This window comes from Aedes aegypti, chromosome 2, assembly GCF_002204515.2.
Source record: "Aedes aegypti strain LVP_AGWG chromosome 2, AaegL5.0 Primary Assembly, whole genome shotgun sequence".
Taxonomy (NCBI): domain Eukaryota; kingdom Metazoa; phylum Arthropoda; class Insecta; order Diptera; family Culicidae; genus Aedes; species Aedes aegypti.
In genome coordinates, this window is record NC_035108.1 from 344,601,815 (window position 1) to 344,621,265 (window position 19,451).

The window sequence follows — 19,451 nt, forward strand, 5'->3', positions numbered from 1 at the left end:
GCGAATAGGGGTTAAAAATTTTGGACGGTTTATGGACAAAAGGTCGAAATCGATTTACTTGATGGAAATTTTTCCCTTCTTTGAAAAAAGATTTTCAACCTTTTGCCTCTTTTTTTTTTGTTTTTTGACCTTCTGTCCTATCGACCTTTTGTCTTTCGACCTTCTGTCCTTTCAATCTTTTGTCAAGATTCGTTTCGGACATACCGTCAAGCCGTGATAATGCTGGTAACTTTGATAGTGCGGAATCCATAAGTAAGGGGTCTATTTTGTAATTCGAGCGAATTCACGTGAGTCGTCTGTAGTGATTGTCGATCAAAGTAAGCTTACATATTTCAGATGTCACCCATCGACTCCCATAGTAATCCAATCACATAGAGTGTCAACTGTCGATAAACTAGAGTGACAGAATCAAGTCGAACGAAATTTTTGGTCGACAATGACACCAGTCGAATCATTTTTGATCGATTCGACTTATAACTCTATGTGACTGGATTACTATGAGAGTCGACGGGTGACATCTGAAATATGCATGCTTACTTTGATCGACAATGACTACAAACGAGTCACGTGAATTCGCTCGAATTACAAAATAGACCCCAAATTCCAATGATGAATTTTTAAATTGAACTGATAGCACATACAACATAAGGTGTCTTCACTGATGCCTTCGTTAGATCGATCTGTCAGAATAGACCTATTGTTTATGGTTCATCTCTCTAAGGGCCGATTTCTTCACCTTCGCTTAAGATTAAAACCACGTTTACCCATACTATTAAACCAGGTTTAGGGCCTAAGCGGTGGTTAAGAAACCGCTTATAAGTGCGATGATTCGTCGGTTGGGGCACGGGTGTGTACTTCACGAACGAGGGGCTTGCGGATTGACTAGGCGCTCCTAACAACACTAATTACCAATGCAACTTTGAAAACTTAAAACCAACTGTCGACTTCAAAATATTATGGGTCCATCTAAAATTAATCGTTATGCAATCTTTCAACAGCAATAAATATCTAGGAAATCAGTACAATTTAAAAAAAATCGATAAGTGTATCCTGTATGGTAAGAGAAAAATCATGCAAAATCCTACGAAAACCCTTAGGTAGGCTTGGTGGCAGGTCATTACCAGAATTTTTGCTCGTTTTATTATTAGCCTATTAGAATTTCGCTTCAAAAGTGGTTTATTGAAATTATTACTATAGTTACAATCATAGGAGATTTTTCCTTCATTGAATATTGGCTATTCTTTAGAGCTGAATGTAATTGCTGGAATAGTAAGTGCTCACATTGCTTTTGAAGGTTTTAATATAAATATTGGTAATTTTTCCCAGTGTAGAAGATCTAGTGGAATTGAACCCCATCAACAATCAACAAACCCATCACCCTAACAAAATTTTCCAAATGTATTGCCTACCGTTCAATGATCAGTTCTAGTATGTAATCGGTAGAGATGAGAGAGCGTGAGCTCTTAATATCGCTCTGATCAATGCTAATGAGTTTTTTTCAATCCAACCGCTCAACCCGATAGGTTGATAATATACGGCCGTGCGCGTAAACACCTAAAACCCAAAACCGAATCGTTTTTTTTTTTTTAAGGCACTCCGTGCTTGTGGCTACTACTGTGCCGGAATCATTTCGTCTGTATCTACTATACCGATACAGTTCTATTTTTAACTTATCTATATTTACATCTGCTTTCACTCTCTTCTACTCTTTTACTCTCACACCGATCAGGTAGGAGAGAGCTCTGCTGTTCAGTCCAATCGATTTCCATAAGCCATAGTCCTTTGCTCTTACGGTGGTTCATTTTGCCGTGTTCCTAAGTCGTTTGAGGCTAGCTGCCTACGAAGAGGGTCAATTTGTCTCAGTCACCATCTGATACTGACGGGCGATGAATGTGCTCCCCAACGCACGGTCCTCCGTGCGGCGTCTTCTGGTGGCTGGACGGGTTTTTTGTGGAGGGGCTGGGAATTGAACCCATGACCTTCCGCTTATGAAGCGTAAGCGTAACCTCAAGGCTACGGACCCCCCAAAACCGAATCGTTATACGTGTCCGAAAAGTAAGTGCTTGTCCGCGACTTTTGCTATAAAGTGGAAAAGCAGATCGGTTAGGTGGCCAAATCAGGCCAAGTGTTACTGCTAAACTCGTGCTCTGGTGAAAGAGCAAAGCTAGCGAAGAAGTTCCCCCCATTCTTAGCCACACCACTTGCCTTTTAATTGCCGTTTCGATAACGGCGAAGAAAACCCTTCGATCCCGCGTATACAGCCGACTGGCTCGTACACCCAGTAATATTGCTGCATGAATAATATTTTGCGTCAAAGTTACTTATATTTTATAAGATATTGTCCTTATTTATTGGTTGTTCGGTTCATGAGTGCAAATATTTTAGGGAATGGTAAAGGTCAAATTTGGATCGTAACCGAGCTATTGAACTTTTTATGTTTCTTACTATATTTGTTTTTAATATACTATTCTGTCATTGTAACAGTAATATTTTGCATGATTGTAAATTTCTCAGATCTTAAGACTGGCGTCAGTTTCTTAATTGAGTAATGCTTAAACTGAAACCCTGCCCAAAATTTTGATCTGAGGGTCATTGAAAGAAAATGTGTCAAATGTTGACCGGTTTTCAAAAAAATTCTACCTTCGTTTCAACTCATTCGGCCTATTGACACGTACAGCCTATTGATCTTTTCAATCGAACGTAATTCGGTCTAAGGAAATGAGCAAGAGCATGGATGACCACAAGGGCGATTCAAATTTTTGAAAATCCAATCTCCCATATGCTCTTTACTATCCTTACCATTAAAATAAAAGGTGGCCCAAAGGCAATGTAGGCTTATATGGAAATTACTATGCAGAAATTTAGATAAATGTTCCAAACACGCTAGTACTATACTGTGAGTAGAAACTTATCATCCCATATTTAAAACTCATTCTTAAAATATTAATGAAGGATGTTGCTGAAGAAACAAATTTTGAACTAATTTTGTTTAGGATTTTTGTACATGTTTGCAGGGCTATAACCCCTTATTATTCTAAAAAATAGCAATAAAACTCATGAGATATCCGTCAGATTGAATTTGTCTCTTCAGCAAATTTCTTTATTATGGTTTGAAAAAAGAATTTTTACTATGGGATAATAAGTTTGTACTTACATTACAGTACTAGCGTGTTTGGAACATATCTAAAAATTTCTCCATAGTAATTTCTATATAAACCTACATTGTCTTTAGGCCACATTTAAATCACCACCTAGAAAGCTGAAAATTTTACAGAACACTATTTTTATGGTAAGGGTGCTATGGAACATATGAAAGATTGGATTCTCAAACACCTTTAAATTTTAAACCACCCGAATGACCACATAGTGGGACTCTTGATTGACCAGAACAATAAAAGTTCCACAGAGATTTAATAAACGGGGTTTGGGATCACCTAACCTTTTTCAAATTGCACAAATCGAGAGTTCAAAGTTTTAAAAGTAAATAACTGTGCCAGCTACACCCAATGCGATCATCGGGAAAGGGAAGGAATGTTAGTTAGACAACCATTGAAACTGGAGACCGAATATACCTCTGCATCTCCATAGTCGTCATGGAAAAGATATTCGGTTAGTGGAATAACGGGGTGATAATGGTGATGCGATCCATGTTATATTCACGTCTAGCTGGATTCCGATACCTATTACCCCATTACGCATTGCACGCCAAACGAGTGTACTTCCGGTCCCATCGTTCTCCCCCGAAAACGCAAGCAACAAAATCGATTGACCAAACACTACTTTGGCATACTATTGCACTTGTACAGATTGGACTCGGGATTCGATTATCCGGAATTTTAGACTCGATTATCCGGAGTATGTTTCTTGATATTCTTGTTTTTTCTTTATTTTTTTTTGCATAAATTTGAGATAAATATTGTAATATACAATATGAATAGTTTAACAATTTTGGACTAAGGTTAAAAAAGGGTTTTTTGTGTATGCTGATTAAATTTTTTTTTATCTTCTCAAGACTCCTAATATTCCTAGAAATATTTTTTGTCTACGCCACACATTAGTCCAGTTTTGAAAAATCATGGCAAAAATTGCGCACTCTCAACATTTCATTATTTTTAGCCATTACAAGTGTTTTGAAACATTATTTAGGGTGGTAGACTCTATTTTGGGCATAGTAAAACTTTTTCAAACAACTATCGTTTAGGCAAGCTTAGACAAGAAGAGTCTTCATCAATCGATTCCTTAGTCTTAAAAGCGCGTTTGAGCAAGATATATCCGCGGAGTGGTGGGGAGCGATTTGTACGGTATGAAGAAGCTCTTCTTTATATATTTGAAGTACCTTCGACAATAACTAATAATTTAATAAGGTTAACGACACTTGAATATAAATTTGAATCCGAAGATGTTGAATCTATATGAGAATGAGTTATCGACCAGAAAAAAAATATGCTGAAGCCAAAATTTGCACGGGTTCGGTGAAAATTGTTTAGTTGAGTTTTGAAGCTAAAATTTAGGTTTTTGGGTCATCTGCAGCTATTTAACGTCAGAACATATAAAAAACATGTTTCATTTTGACTTCTAGTACGTATTCACAACTATCTGATATAGTAGATGAATGTTTGACTTTGTTTTTCAACTAAAAACTAAGTTTGGAAATGGGGTTTTTGCCAGCTATTTGGAAATCTGGACCAATGTGAGCAATTGCATCATATAAATAAAGCAACAAAGTATGATAAAATTTAAGTTTTTTTTTATCGCAGATTTTAATTTTTATTCCAGATTCGATTTTCCGGAGGATTCGATTATCCGGAGTGAAATAAAAAACAATACTCCGGATAATCGAGTCCGACCTGAATTATTGTTTTATTGCATTCTTCCAAAATAGTTATAAACGTAGATATTTATCTGATGATTTTTATAAAAATTCTTCTTGAAAGTCATCCTGAAAAACTCCAAGCAATTCTTCCAGAGCGTTTTTATAAATTTATTCAAGATTTACTTAATTGATTCCTGGTTTAATTCTTAAAGCATTGATTGGGAATACCGGGTGGAAGATAATGAAACTCTCAAATACTTTCTGAATCATTGGTGACTTATAGCAGAATACTAAGGGAAATTGGGAATGCGATAAGGGGAAATACACTCCCGTGAAAAAGTATTCAATGCTGAGAAAATTAGCCATGTTTTTCCAGTGTGTTTTTTTGAAAAACATCGCAACTTTGAATAAAATTTGAGTAGGGTCGATGTACCAATAGCCGTATAGCTAAGAACAAAAAATCATAGAAAATCGAAAAATAACGCTAGCGTCATTATTATTACATCATATGAAAGATTTTTATCTTGGTTTTGTGGAAAAAATATGAAAACTACGAAAACTCAAATGTTTGTATTTATTATCGCGTGTGCCACTATAGGAATACATGTGCCTATAGTAGCACTATTTTTAATTCCTGTTCCTATAGTAGCACTAGCATCACGGCGTTGGCAAAATACTTATCAAAATCGTAGTTTTACAAAACTTTTATATTTTTCCTACACAGTGTGGATCAAAAGCTTTCGATTGATGTAAAAAAAGTTCTTATTTCATCAATTATTTTATATGTATAATAAAAAATAGTTTCTCTCAGTAGTGCTACTATAGAAACAATAGGTTAACTGGCGCAAGGGAGCTCAAATTTTAAGCAAAACCAATTATTTCGATCATTTTTTGAAAAAAAAAATCAAGCTGTGTATCAATGGTACTTAGATTAATAGCTCCTGACCTTCATGTCAAAAAATATTTTGAAAAGATTTATAGCAAAACGGCCGTAAAAAGCCACTAGTGCGACTATAGGGGACTGTCCACTAAGGGAACACTGACCCTAAACAAAAAAAAAACAAATAATTTCAAAACACCTACGAAGTAAGATTAACTCATTGCCTTTCGAATGCGCTATAGAGAGTTTCAATTAGACGTGTAATCACAGAGATCTGGACAAATCATTTTTGTATATTTTTTAGGGAGCCTTCCTTAGCCGAGTGGTTAGAGTCCGCGGCTACAAAGCCATGCTGAAGGTGTCTGGGTTCGATTCCCGGTCTGTCTAGGATCTCTTCGTAAAAGACATTTCCTTGATTTCCCTGGGAATAAAGTATCATCGTACCTGTCGGACGATATACGAATGCGGAAATGACAACTTTGGCAAGGAAAGCTCACAGTTAATAACTGTTGAAGTGTTAATAAGAACGAAGTTGTTGAAGTGTTAATAAGCTGAGAAGCAGGCTCTGTCCCAGTGAAGACGTAATGCCAAGAAGAAGAAGATAAGTAGGTTTTTAACGAAAAATATAATCGTCTTCGCTTTGAATTTTGATTTACAGGAAACCAGGCTAATGATAAAGGGTTTATCTTAGTTTCTAAGGTGAAATAAATGTTGAGTGTAATAAAAAAATAGCATTACTTCACAAACATGTTTTGTAATCTTGGATTTTGATTTACTGGCAAAATAAATTTCACATTTCGCATTCACTCCACTTGTACAACTAATTTTATGGCATATAAAGTACATGTCATTGCTTTGAATTTTGAGCTACAAACAGAAATGTTTAAAAAAAGGGTTTCCTTAGTTTTATGGTAAAATAAATGTTAAGTGTTCTCAGAAATTTTTATCTTTACTCAAATTTATTAATTTCACTTCGACAATAAATGTAATGAAAAAAAAAACTACATGTCACAGCTATGAAATTTGATCACAAAATAGGGCATACCCCTTAAAAACCTTACATCTTACTACGACTATTTGTAATTCTATTTTTCTCTGAAAGACACAACTTCAGGCATTCAAATAGTAGAAGAAAATCAAAAATAGGAGAAAAAATCACATTATAAAGCAATGATTTATTGAAGCTTTTGGGCAATTATTCAATGGAAGCCCCTTTTTATTTTGAGGATCCACACTAGAAGTGTCGAAATGTGAAACAAAATCGAATATATTTATTGCACCGAAATATTTTTTACAGGTTTGGAGCCTCCATTCTTTATTTGCCTTGCTACGACTCTGTTTGATTGACCTTGAATGTTTCCAATAGTGAAACAAAATTACCATGCCCACACAGTTACGGATCACCCACAGTGACGGATCACTTTGGCGTTCAACATCGGATAACTCGCTCAAAACATAAACGTTGACGTAAAACATATTTTTCCCATGTTACACTATTTGTCTTCTACCATTTGTAATGTTAAGCACAACATTCAACCGCTAAATAACGATGTATTTGGCAAATGTTTAGTTGGTACCACACTGCTATCATTATATGGCCGTTTTCTGTAAGAAGTGCCGTCAGCATTCATAAGCTCTCACAGGTGCTAAAATTCAAATGTTATAGCATAAAACATGCTCGTTCGCTTCCATTTAGTATGAATTAATCTTTGGCAAACATTTTTCTTTATTGCTGATTCTAAATACCGAATATTAGCACTTCTTACTAGTGATCCATAATATGGACCAGGATATGATTGTTTACCACGGTTATGGATCACTTCCAAAGAATGTAGATTTCTGCCATTATAAGCATTGGATTCAACATTTTCAGACAATAGCACTAAGGATTAAACTAATAAAAGATCACGGTTTGCCAATTTCGTTTTTTAGCAGACAAAAATGAGTAGAAAACTTGGTGTGGAGCGAAAACAGTTCATGTCTCAGTTACTACAATGTAGTATGACAAAAAATGGCTTTTTACCCTTGTTTTCAGCTCTAACACTGCTGTTTTTTGCAGTAGTATGTGACACATTGTTGACTTTCGCCAAATCATGCAATACAGATGCATTGAGTTGAAAATCTCTTGATTTTGCGCACTGATCCGTAATATGTCACAATTTGATCCATAATATGAAAATTGATCCATAATATGGTTTTCAGAAACCGATACAATTTTTAATTTTTATGTAATCCTGTGCAAATATTACACTCAAAACAGTTTACTAACCGAAGTTCCAATTTGAAACGATTCAATTCGTGCTTTTAAATTAAAATGTTACGTTTTCCATGTCGTTTTATTGAATTTTATAAGTTGGACTCCACACTATTTGATCCATAACTGTGGGGTCATGGTATAATATTTTTGTCTGATGGCTGAGATATGAAGTATGGTTCAGATTGTAACGCTCTTTTTTTAAGTGACATGTTTTCACTACCCGGTTAAATCTTCTTCTTTGGACCGAAATGAACAAAATTAGTCTCAAATAAAAGCTTTGTAGTAAATCTGTCTAATCCATGGTGAAAATTTTAAATTTATACCAAACTCTTCGCTAGCGATTCAATCAAAGGTAAAAATCAGTAAATTTTTTGGACTTAATTGCGTCGGTAGCAAAGAGGTTGATACAAAATTTGAATTTTCAGCATGAATTAGGTAATATTATACTGTGAACCAAAAAAAACACTCGTTTCAGTTAATCTGGTAAATGGATTCCGAGAATAAAATATTGATAATTTCCTGTTCCCGAGTTGATCGATTGAATCCACGCTTCATCGCTCAAGTGCTTTTCCGCTCTAGGTGTATTATTTACAGTTCGACTAGAGTCACCAACAAACAAACACAATTCCACAAATGCACAGCAAAGCCTTCAATCTGACTCACGAGGAATTGTTATCACGCTTATCAGTGTTTCAGTATTAACTGGTATGAATCAGACGCATTGGACGTTAGCTACATATGAAGGCGCACATATCGCAACTCTGATTTAAAGCAATGCGATAACTGGACCATATCAAAAAATCAGCACAAAAAAAAATCCCCCTGCAAATACTACATTTTATGATAAACCCGAAAATAGGTAGTGTGTTTCACAAGTTGATTTACCGACAGCACTGACAGCAGGTTTTCGTCAGTCTTATAATCACCATTAGAGCAGGAGCATCGCTGAACAGTTAGGAGAATAATCAATCGAAATGGGTAAGTCCTTTCTAGTGTTTACTGGAAATGGTTTCAGAAGTTCTAAAATTTTCCTCATCATCATCTTCATCATTAGCTTCGGAAAAGACTAATCCACCGACTTACGATCAAATTCACAACCCCACGCCTACGGCATATCCTCATCCGGAACAACCTGCGGCATCCACCTCATTCAATACGAGTCGTAAGCCCCGCCCATTTCATCCACCATAGCATCAACTGACCCACATTAGCTAGACTCATCGCCATCTTCTAACTACTTCCAGAGCCAACCACCGTCATCATCTCGAGCCCAAATGTTGGTCCGGATCCGACGACCATGGTATGTCCATCTTGTAGGGCAACCATCGTGACCCGGCTGGAGTACGAGACGACCACCAAAACGCACATTTGTGCCGCCCTGCTGTGTCTGTTTATCTGTTGGCCCTGTGTTTGCATACCGTACTGCTCGACGTCGTGTCGTGATGCGAACCACTACTGCCCCAACTGTGGATCCTTCATCGGAACTTACAAGAAGTAAAAGCTCCACTGCTGGGGGCTTACGATCCAACCGAATGATGCGAAGCGTAACGCAGTGAGAAAGCTTTCCGACCGTAACGCTTAGCCTAGGAATAGTACTTAGAGCTTTTTTGAACCGTTATCGAATAGACCGAGTTAACCAATGAATACAGTGAGTGGTGGTGGAATGAAGTGGAAGCGGTGCAAATGTTTTTCTTTCATCCAGTTTGGAGGCCGTGAGCATAAATTATATTGTGTTTAAGTGTGGAAGCAACGGTTCAATGTTGCCATCTATTCTAATGTGTGTCAGCCCCACTAGCAGAATGCACGTAGCGACCAGCGATGAGAGGTGATCATTTGAAAATGTATGATTTCATAGCTGCTGAAATGCCCATCCCAAGTACATTCTACTATCATTGCCGTAGCTAGTGGAGTAAAAGATGGAAAATGTAATGTAAACATCTATTTATTAGGCAAGAAAAGCGATGATGCTGAACTGTATGTAGAAACGAATCAAACGAGAGCAAAACATGGAGATGGGGCGGTGGTGCAGCAGTACAAAATGTTGTTGAAAAGTTTGCTTTAGAAATATTTTATCGAGGTTAAAGTAGTTGAACCGAAGTGAGACGAATTGAGTAAATGTAGGGTAATGTACCGGAAGCTGTTGCCCTAAGAAGTATGCAGTAGTTCAAACTCTGGAAACAGTTTCAATGGAATAACTTTTCGTGAAAGGTATAGTAACGCGAATACATAGGACTTTTATCTTTTAGTTTTAATAAATGTGATGAGTTAAATTATCAGAGTTTCATTACAATATCAATAATCTCCTATTTCCTACTTCGTCTTGTTATAAACATTTTCTCAGTCCACAAACTCGAAGCTTGTACACAACTAAAAATTTCCTTTTTTCCAGAATCGAATATTCTTCGCAAAAATAGAAGAATTTTGCACATGTACGCTAAAGCTTCCCTTCAACCTTTACGTATCCGACCTCTAAAAAGGCAATTTCAAATAGCTGCCATTTCGTCAAATTCAATTCGTTTTTTTTAATCACCCAAAAATTGACTTTGTAAAGGTTCCAATTATTTGACATAAATGGACAATGCTGAATTCGAAATCATGAAGGAGATATTCCGGGTTGTACTGTGACACTTGTGATCTCATACTTGGAATATGTGATTATTTTTTTGGCTTATTTTATTTTATTTACTGGTATATAGCTAAGGAGTGCGAACTAGATATCCACAAGCAGCCAAGCTGCTGTCAAGCTCAAATTTTCATCGTAATGATCAGAGTATGCCTGGAAGTGCGTGGTCATTATTTCGCCACGCTAAGAAATGTTATACATTTCATGTGACACAGTAACAATCAACTGTTGAAGAAACGTTGTACTTGGTCTTATTGATGCGTTATATTTTCAGAGCTTATGTGAAATATATTTATACTAACATATGGTCCGAACCTATCTGTTTCAGCTGATTTATTGGACTTAATTCCCTCATCAAATTTGTGTAGCTTTGTGTGAAGCATTTTAAGTGTGCACCTTGAAAATGGTTTCCTGCGCTACAAGCAAACAAACAACGGTTAGCACTGTTGGTAAAATTTGTGTTCAAATTGAATGATCAAAATGTTCGAGACCGCACCCCCAGGTATATAGGGATGTCTACAAGTCTTTCTTCAGTGTTTTCAGGATTATATATTTTATAAAAAAATACTCCATGGATTCCTCCAAGAATACATGCAAGGATAACCCCAGTTAGTCCTCTTCATGGCTCTATAGATTCCTCTAGATATCGCTTCAATGAGTCCATCTGAAAATTCTCTAAGGATTCCACCAAGAAGAAACTATTTAGATTTTGATTGTACCCCGTTTGGCATAAAGTCGTTTGGCATAAGGTCGTTTGGCATAAAGCCGTTTGGCATAAAGTCGTTTGGCATAATGGTCGTTTGGCATAATGGCCGTTTGGCATAATGGTCATTTGGCACAATGGCCGTTTGGCATAATGATTGACTTAAAATAAATATCGGTATTTTTTAAGCTTTTACCGAGATCAACACCACCGAGCCCATAGCAACAATTTTTGGTAGGTTCTTAACAAGCGTGGTGCTCGTTCAGCGATTATCCAAGCTAAGAATTTCAAAAATAGTTGTGCCACAATACTGCCCATAACTGCAAAACAGTCACATTCGACATTTTTGACAAATTGGAGTTAATACCGGGGAGAGTCATCAAATGATAAATACTTTCGATCAACTTACTAAAATCTGTGAGTTTGTTCTAGAAAATTCGAAAAAAATACCAAGTTGTTTTGTCACATTGGCAATTGTAACCGCATAACAGTCACATTGAGATTATACATGAGCCTCATAATGTAGTAGCAACGAAATTTCTATCAGAATTATTTTTTGACTATTCTCCCAATATGCGGTATGAGTTGTACAAAATTTCAGCCTCAAATAAGCTCTTTTGAATTCTTAATGATTTTTTGAAATTTTAGTTTCCTCCCATACTGCAGTAAAATGCAAACTTGGTATCCCATTTACTCAATGCCTACTTTTGTCGAATGTTACAAATATGCAGTTATGGGCAGAATAGAGCATTATTAAATAAAACTCGTGACGGGTCTCTATATCTCAGAACATAGAGTATTCTTGAGCTTGTTGCGATATACATATGTAAAAATAGTAAATTGACAAGGGTAGTTCGCAGTTATTCATCAAGGGAACGCTCATAGAATATTTCGCTGTAGATCAAGCTCTGTCCCAGTTTGGACGTAACACTCGATGAAAATTACTTGATAAAATAATGAAATTTGGTTCGCAAAATATCAAAAGCTCTAATCCAAAGACCTATCAATGTGACTTAATGCAAAAGATTTTTCGTTTAAAATTTTTTCAGACTCTAACGCATTTTTTTCACAGCTTAGCTCATATGACCAACACATCTTTAAAAGAAAATATTTGTGGCTAAACTTTTCAATACAAATTCTTATTTTGAATGTGTACATCAAAAACACCGTCTATTATCGAGAGAAGGGAAAATTTGTGATTGGAATAATATATTTTCCAGCATATCTCGGAAGGAAATCACGCGTTTGCCCCAAAAAAGGTGTATGTTGAATATTGGCAGGTTCTAAAATAATGATCATTCTAACAACACATCTGGCAAGAATTGATAAAACAGCAGAATATAAAAATGGTTAACAATAAGCTTTACTAAATAATAAAATTTTAAAAAGGATAAATATAAAGAACAGCCTATTTTTAAAAGAAGGCAAAATTTACAATTAAACCAATAGAAGAATGGACGCCAAAAATTATTGCAGCTATGACTGGTTCCCCCTAAAACTGATGACGAAAAAGGACGATAAACAGTCAAAAGAAGGAAGTATTCTGTCATTCTCGGCTATACACATGTTGGGAAAAATGCTGTGGACGGTAAAACTCGAAAGAACCGCCAATTAATGTATCACCCTGAAATGTATTAAGTTACGACAATTACAGTTACGGCTAAAAACTTTTCAGGGAAGTGGGCTAGTCAAGGAAACTGACATTCGAGGAAAAGTAGCACAACCCATCAAAGTAACTGCAGTAATCGATTTCTCTTTTCGCTGATAATTTGAACAGATCAATGTTATCGGTTGCCGCCCTTTTTTCAGTTGGAAACAAAAATACTTAAAAAATATAGCTCCAAAGAACAGCCTATGCATAAAAGAAGGGGAAATTTATCTAAATTTCAAATCAACAGTTTTCATACTTATAATTATGGTTACATCATATTTAGGAAAAAAAATAGAACAATTAAAAGAAGGGTAAAATTGTGCTAAATATATAAAAATCTGCAGTTCAAAAATTTGTTCCAATAGCGAAACTCAAAAGAAGAATTAATATTTGAAAGAAGGGTAATTTCTGAATAAATAATAAAATACTATTGGCAATAACTTTCCTAATATGCCAAAATTTATTCAAAAGCGAATGATTGTTGAAAAATGTGCCATTTTGTATCAATTGACTCCAAAACAAGCTTGGTGTCATCAGAAAGATTCAATAGAAACGTAAAAACGAAAATTGAGAAATTCTTGGTTTCAGACTCATTATGCCAAACGACCATTATGCCAAGCGACCATTATGCCAAACGACTTTATGCCAAATGATCATTATGCCAAACGACTTTATGCCAAACGGCTTTATGCCAAACGACTTTATGCCAAATGACCTACCACCTTAGATTTTAAAGGATTGCTGCAGAAATAACTTAAGGAATATGTTTTGGAAAATCGCTAGCTAAATTACTCCAAGGAATTTTCCAGGTAATCTTCTAGGCATTTCCTCAGAAATTTCTTCAGAAATTCGTTCTGAGCTTCTTAAATTCCTTCGGGGATTCCTTCAGGATTTCTTCCAAAAAATCTTCTAAAGATTAACCCTTCTACCGACAGCTTCATATTGAACCGCAATAAAAATATTCAAACCTCGATAACTTTTTTGTTTCTCGATATTTTTGCACGATTGTTACACAAGTTCTCAAAAAACTCTCTCAGTTTTATAATCTTAGTCAATATTATTCGTTGGTCAACTGGATCCTGAGATATCCCGAAGTTCTTTGGTGGACCGGAGCGTAGCTTTAACGCACGTAAATATATCAGGTTACAGGCTTTTCATCGTATTCAGATATTCACTCTTCGGAACAATACATCGAAGAGAGTATGTTATCAAAAAATGAAGCAATTTGATACAGCCGTCTTTGAGTAATGAGCATTTATGTTTCTGGTACCACGCTGGACAAAAAAAGATCTTAAAAGCTCTAAAAAACCTCATATCGTAATTTTTCCCAAGAATACTGAACCGATTTGTATGATTTTTTCAGAGTAGCAGCTCCTTATTACCTTATTAATGTCTTTGACGGCCATTTTGTTTTTGGTCAAACAAATAAAATGTGTACTATATAATTATAGTACACATTTTATATGTTTGACCAAAAACAAAATGGCCTTCAAATACATTTTATATGGAGAATGTCGGTCCCCCAAGGAACATCCGAATATCTTCAAAACTAGATCACTAATGATTAGTATCGACACGGATTCCTAAACTAGAAGTTTTTTTTGAGATCTTGTGAAAAAATGGTGCAAAATATCGAGAAAAAAAAGTTATCGCGTTTTGAATATTTTTTTAGCAGTAACAAATGAAGCTGCCGGTAGAGGTTTTTTTTCCTTCTTAGCAATGGGGGGATAATCTGCTCAACAGACTCCGGACCAAGGTCCGGGAGTGTGGGGTTGGGGACCATTTACTACATGCAAGCAGTAAACAGGACTACACCCCCAACCCACTAAACCATTCCCATTGCCGCCAAACCCTTCGTCTCTCCGGGACAACCAAGAAGGCATTGTTTTGGAGAGAGGCTATTGCACATCGCAACCTCCATGTTAGCTGCGTAGCCATGCAGCAACGAACATCAATGAGACGTTTAGGGGGGTCCACCAAGGTAGCATGCTGGCGCTTTGCCAGCTTCCCAGGTGGTCCTTACCTCCCATTGTCCGCTGAAGGCGGGCAGGGTCGACCACAACGCCCGCGCCCAGCAGCACCGCAGGTATCAAGAACTAATACTGCGGGCTTCGAAATTTGATCTACTAAAAGCTCAGGCCCTATCAGCTAGCACCAGCTGGGATTGCTGAAGAAGGGGCCTCCACCTGCCCCGAACAACCAGAGGCTCGTATCCAACCCAGTAGAGCACCGGTATGACCTACGTAGCCGACTGCGAACCCTTGGACCACCTGCTGTTTAGCGTCTGCACTAGCCACTCCTCGAGTCCACTCGCCACCTCCTTTGTAGTTCCAAGACGATGTAGATGATAGCCGATGAAACGGCATTCCAGCCAAACTCGTCTTCACACATCCTCTGAACCAGATTGTCCGGAGTCGTGTCCCAACCGCATGTGGCAAACATGCGGTCACGTGTTGTGCGGAAACGCGGGCACACGAACAAAACGTGTTCCGCCGTTTCCTCTAAACCTGCACAAACTGGACATTCGGGAGAACCCGCATGACCGAAACGGTGTAGATACTGTCTAAAGCAACCATGGCCCAAAAGGACCTGTGTCAGGTGAAATGTAAGTTCCCCATGGCGCCTATTGACCCAGTTATCCAACCTCGGAATCAACCTGTGACTCCACACTCCCTTGGTGGAACTGTCCCACGCACGCTGCCATTTGACCATAGAGGCCAGTCTGGCAGTCCTGCGTATGCCTCTTGTGCCGCACCTTTCGAAGCACTCTATGTCTTCCATGATAATGATACCAATAGGCACCATACCAGTGATGACGCAGAGTGCATCGTGTGACACGGTACGGTACGCGCTCGCAACCCTCAGGCATATTAGCCTATAAGCACTCTCCAGCTTGCTACGGTAGCTGTCGGTACTTAAAGCCGTACCCCAAGCCGGGCCACCATACCTCAGTATGGACGAGGTGACACTGGCCAGAAGCTTACGCTTACTGGCGTACACCGCAGAGCTATTGGACATCATCCGGGACAGTGCCACAATAGCTGTGGAGGCTCTCTTGCAGGCATCATCAACGTGGCTACCAACTTTTTGTCACACTGGTCCACTAAATAGTGAATGAATTGATAAAAGCAAAGAACAAAAGATTGTATGAACAATAGATGGCTACGGCTATGAAAAAAACAGAAATTTGTGACGATAGATGCGTCATCATCATTCAAATATTGGAACTAAGTTGGAGATGATTCTAATCATGAAACTAAGTAAGTCTGAGTGGACACATGGGAAGCATCAGTTTCCAAATACAAATGCTCATGCGATGAGGTGATGACGTTTTAACACGAATAGACAATTATAACAATCTTCAATAAAATCATTTGTTAGTAATAGATATCAGAGCAACTGAGCACGATGAGTATACTTGCTGTCTTGTTAGTATATTGTGTTGAGAAGTTGGAGGTTTTGTTACATTGAGTGACCATTGCGCTTATATTGCTGTGTGCGTTTGAAACGCAAATTTCAAATACGGGAACACCAAACGCAGCAAGGTTTTTCACATCGAAGACAAAGTCAAAGATTGATTTTCTTTGCTATATTGGCGGTGATATAGAGCTTGGTTTCTAAGGGTCCATTGACTTCTTCGTATTACCGCATTAAAAAAAACGCAATATATATTGTGTTTGTTTTATATTGTATATTGTGACTTTATATGGTAATCCACCAGAGAAAAATAAATAAAACATATAATATAAAATTTGCAATCGAGACTGACAAATAAAAACCTTTTTAATAAATAGGTGGAACAAGAAAGTATTCAAATAACATATGAAATGTTAGACAAATTACTTCGGGCTGTCCATTTTTATTTGCTTGATTAATTTCCAGATTTAGTTGCCTGCTGTTGAAACCAGTATTTGAACTAAATATTATTGGAAATAGAACGGTATTCTAAAATTATTGACGGCTAATGAAACTAACATATTAATAGACAGGTTTATTGATGCAGATTAAAGATGTATGAGAAAAAACAACAGGAACTGGTGCACTGTATTATTAAAATGTCTATACGTTGACAATGAGGTTAGAAACAACACTAAATGAGAATTTCTTGATTGGTGTGTTACTGTTACAGTAAATAAGCTTGACACCAATGTGATGTGTGGAAAATAGCATTCGAGTGTCCGGGATTTCAGGAATCGCGATGTCTATAAGAATGTAAACCGTGATCTGGAGTACTACAACATTGAAATGACAATTTGAAGGAGTAACGTTCCAAGTATTGAAAATTTGAAAAAAAAATTTGGTGATATCGAAGCATAGGAAAGAAATTTGCACAAGCACGGAAAAAAGGTAAAGTTTTTAATGAAAATATGAAGACTAATGGAAGGGAAGGTTAAAGCTTTCTTCAAATATAATGTCCTCATAAAAAGGGAAGGAAATAAAAATAGCACGGAACTTTCCAAAATTATGATTTCTTGAAACTAGAAGGAGGTGATAGTACATACGTTCACAGAATACAAGAAAGGGTCGAAAGTCAAAACAAACTAAATTTCCGAACCTAATTTAACAAGTACCGTAAAACGGGGTATCTTTGATAATGCGGGTAACTTTGATAGTGAGTAACCCACCTCATACTAAACGAAATATCATAATTTCTGTTAATCAGTTAAGCAAAACGAATGCAAAACTAAAGAATATTAGTATGACACTTCATGTAAGAGCGGTTTTCATTTGAATCATAAACATTTGAGGATTTTTATACGAATATTAAAAATTGACCCAATTTTAGCATTTTTGAAACGCTTAAGAACAATCTGTTCTACGATCAATATTTGATGTAGTTTTCAATAGTTGGCCACTTATCTTTGTTAGCCTAGTTATCATAGAACTTGAATACGGTCTCAAATCTCTTAGCGAAAAGCATTTTCACAAACTGGGACCATTTTTGTAATCTAAGTCAGAAATTTCCATATAACGTTAAACGCCTAGAGCAGAGCGTTAATGATTGACGGGTTGCAATGATTGATTAATTGACTAATGATTAAATTCAAGTGTATCATGATTAATGATTATGATTAATGATTAAATTTTGTGAAGTCATGATTAATGATTGTGATTGATGATTAAGCTAAAGTATGATTAATGATTATGATTAATGATTAAATATCAATTTTAGATGATTAATGAATATGATTAATGATTAAACTCAGTATGATTAGTGATTATGATTAATGATTATGATTAACCCTTACGTGAATAATGTCAAATTTGATCAAAATTTTCAATTTCAAAATAATTATTTTTAAATTATTATTTATCGTATTTATATTGAGAACGTCACGACCCATTGTGAGCCTGCACTATTCAAATCTCGTCCAGCACGTCCTTGGCGAGTAGTAAGTGGTCTTTCTATACCTAATAACTATTGCATTCTCGGCTTAGGCATTCAACAGCTAAGATAAGATCGGACAACTGGCTTCTTTTAGTTGTTCTTCTTTTCATCCATGAGCCCAATTGTAAATTTTTCACCCTTGCGTGTTACGTTAAAATAGTGTTGCCATTTGTATGGAATTTGTACACTATTTCATTCGCACTTTCGGCTCTTACGATAAAAATGATAATCCGGATGCGATTTACTGCTCCGTACACAATTAAAGGCTTTGCAATTTTTTTCTTACACACTTAGATCAAATCACCGAATTCGGTAATCTCATTACCGAAATCTCAACAGCTGAGCGATCGGTAATCGTTTCGGTAAACGAACCGATTACTGACCATTCAGTAATTTGCATTTTAAAGCTCAGCTGTCGAAATTACCGATTCTTCGGTAAACGTTTACCGACCATCTGTAGTTACGGTGCTAGCTCTCTCCCCCGGAAAACCACCTTCTTGTTTGGAAAAAGTACAACGTATTTCCTGTGATTAAATGCCCGAAAAGATGCACTAAACGACTAAAAGTATACAACCAATGGGTATACACTAAGACTAGATAATGATATTGATATTACTTAACAAACAATCCTATATATAAATTTTTTGAACTTCGTTATGTGAAATTAATCACAGTTTCAATCACAAATCGTTATTAATTGCTCTGGTTCATATTGGCCTTGAATATATGTCGGGGTGTTAAGGTTTGTTGATTTTCCGGGGAAAGTATTCAAAATATTAGCATAGCATAGCATAGACTGACTGTACATGTCAATGGTTGCTACTCCGTGATTGATCGAAACTGGTAAGAATTGCACTACGATCCAAATGAATAAGGGATGGGAGTTTCCGCTTACTCTCGAAGTGCAATTTTAGCAGATCTAATATAATTGATCAATAACGGCGCCGGCCAAGTCCTTACAGTCAGCTGGGATGGGGAAGGAATATTAGGATGTTATGATTGTTGCTTCTAGAGACCGAGAATACCTCTGCATCTCCACAATCACCACGGGAAGGGTGTTTATTAGTGAGGGCGGAAAAGATCTGGGAGTCACCTCTGGTCGATGATACGATCCATGGACAAGGGGGAAATATAC

At 36.8% G+C, this 19,451-nt stretch overlaps 1 protein-coding gene across 1 annotated transcript; it reads left to right on the forward strand.

The window, feature by feature from the left end:
- Positions 1 to 8,637: 8,637 nt before the first annotated feature.
- LOC5569048 (lipopolysaccharide-induced tumor necrosis factor-alpha factor homolog) lies at positions 8,638 to 10,220 on the forward strand. Its single transcript, XM_001652643.2, has 3 exons — positions 8,638 to 8,928; positions 9,005 to 9,112; positions 9,195 to 10,220. Exons 1-3 carry the CDS (start codon positions 8,925 to 8,927, stop codon positions 9,446 to 9,448), a joined length of 366 nt encoding a protein of 121 aa, XP_001652693.2. The 5' UTR covers positions 8,638 to 8,924; the 3' UTR covers positions 9,449 to 10,220.
- Positions 10,221 to 19,451: the final 9,231 nt, after the last annotated feature.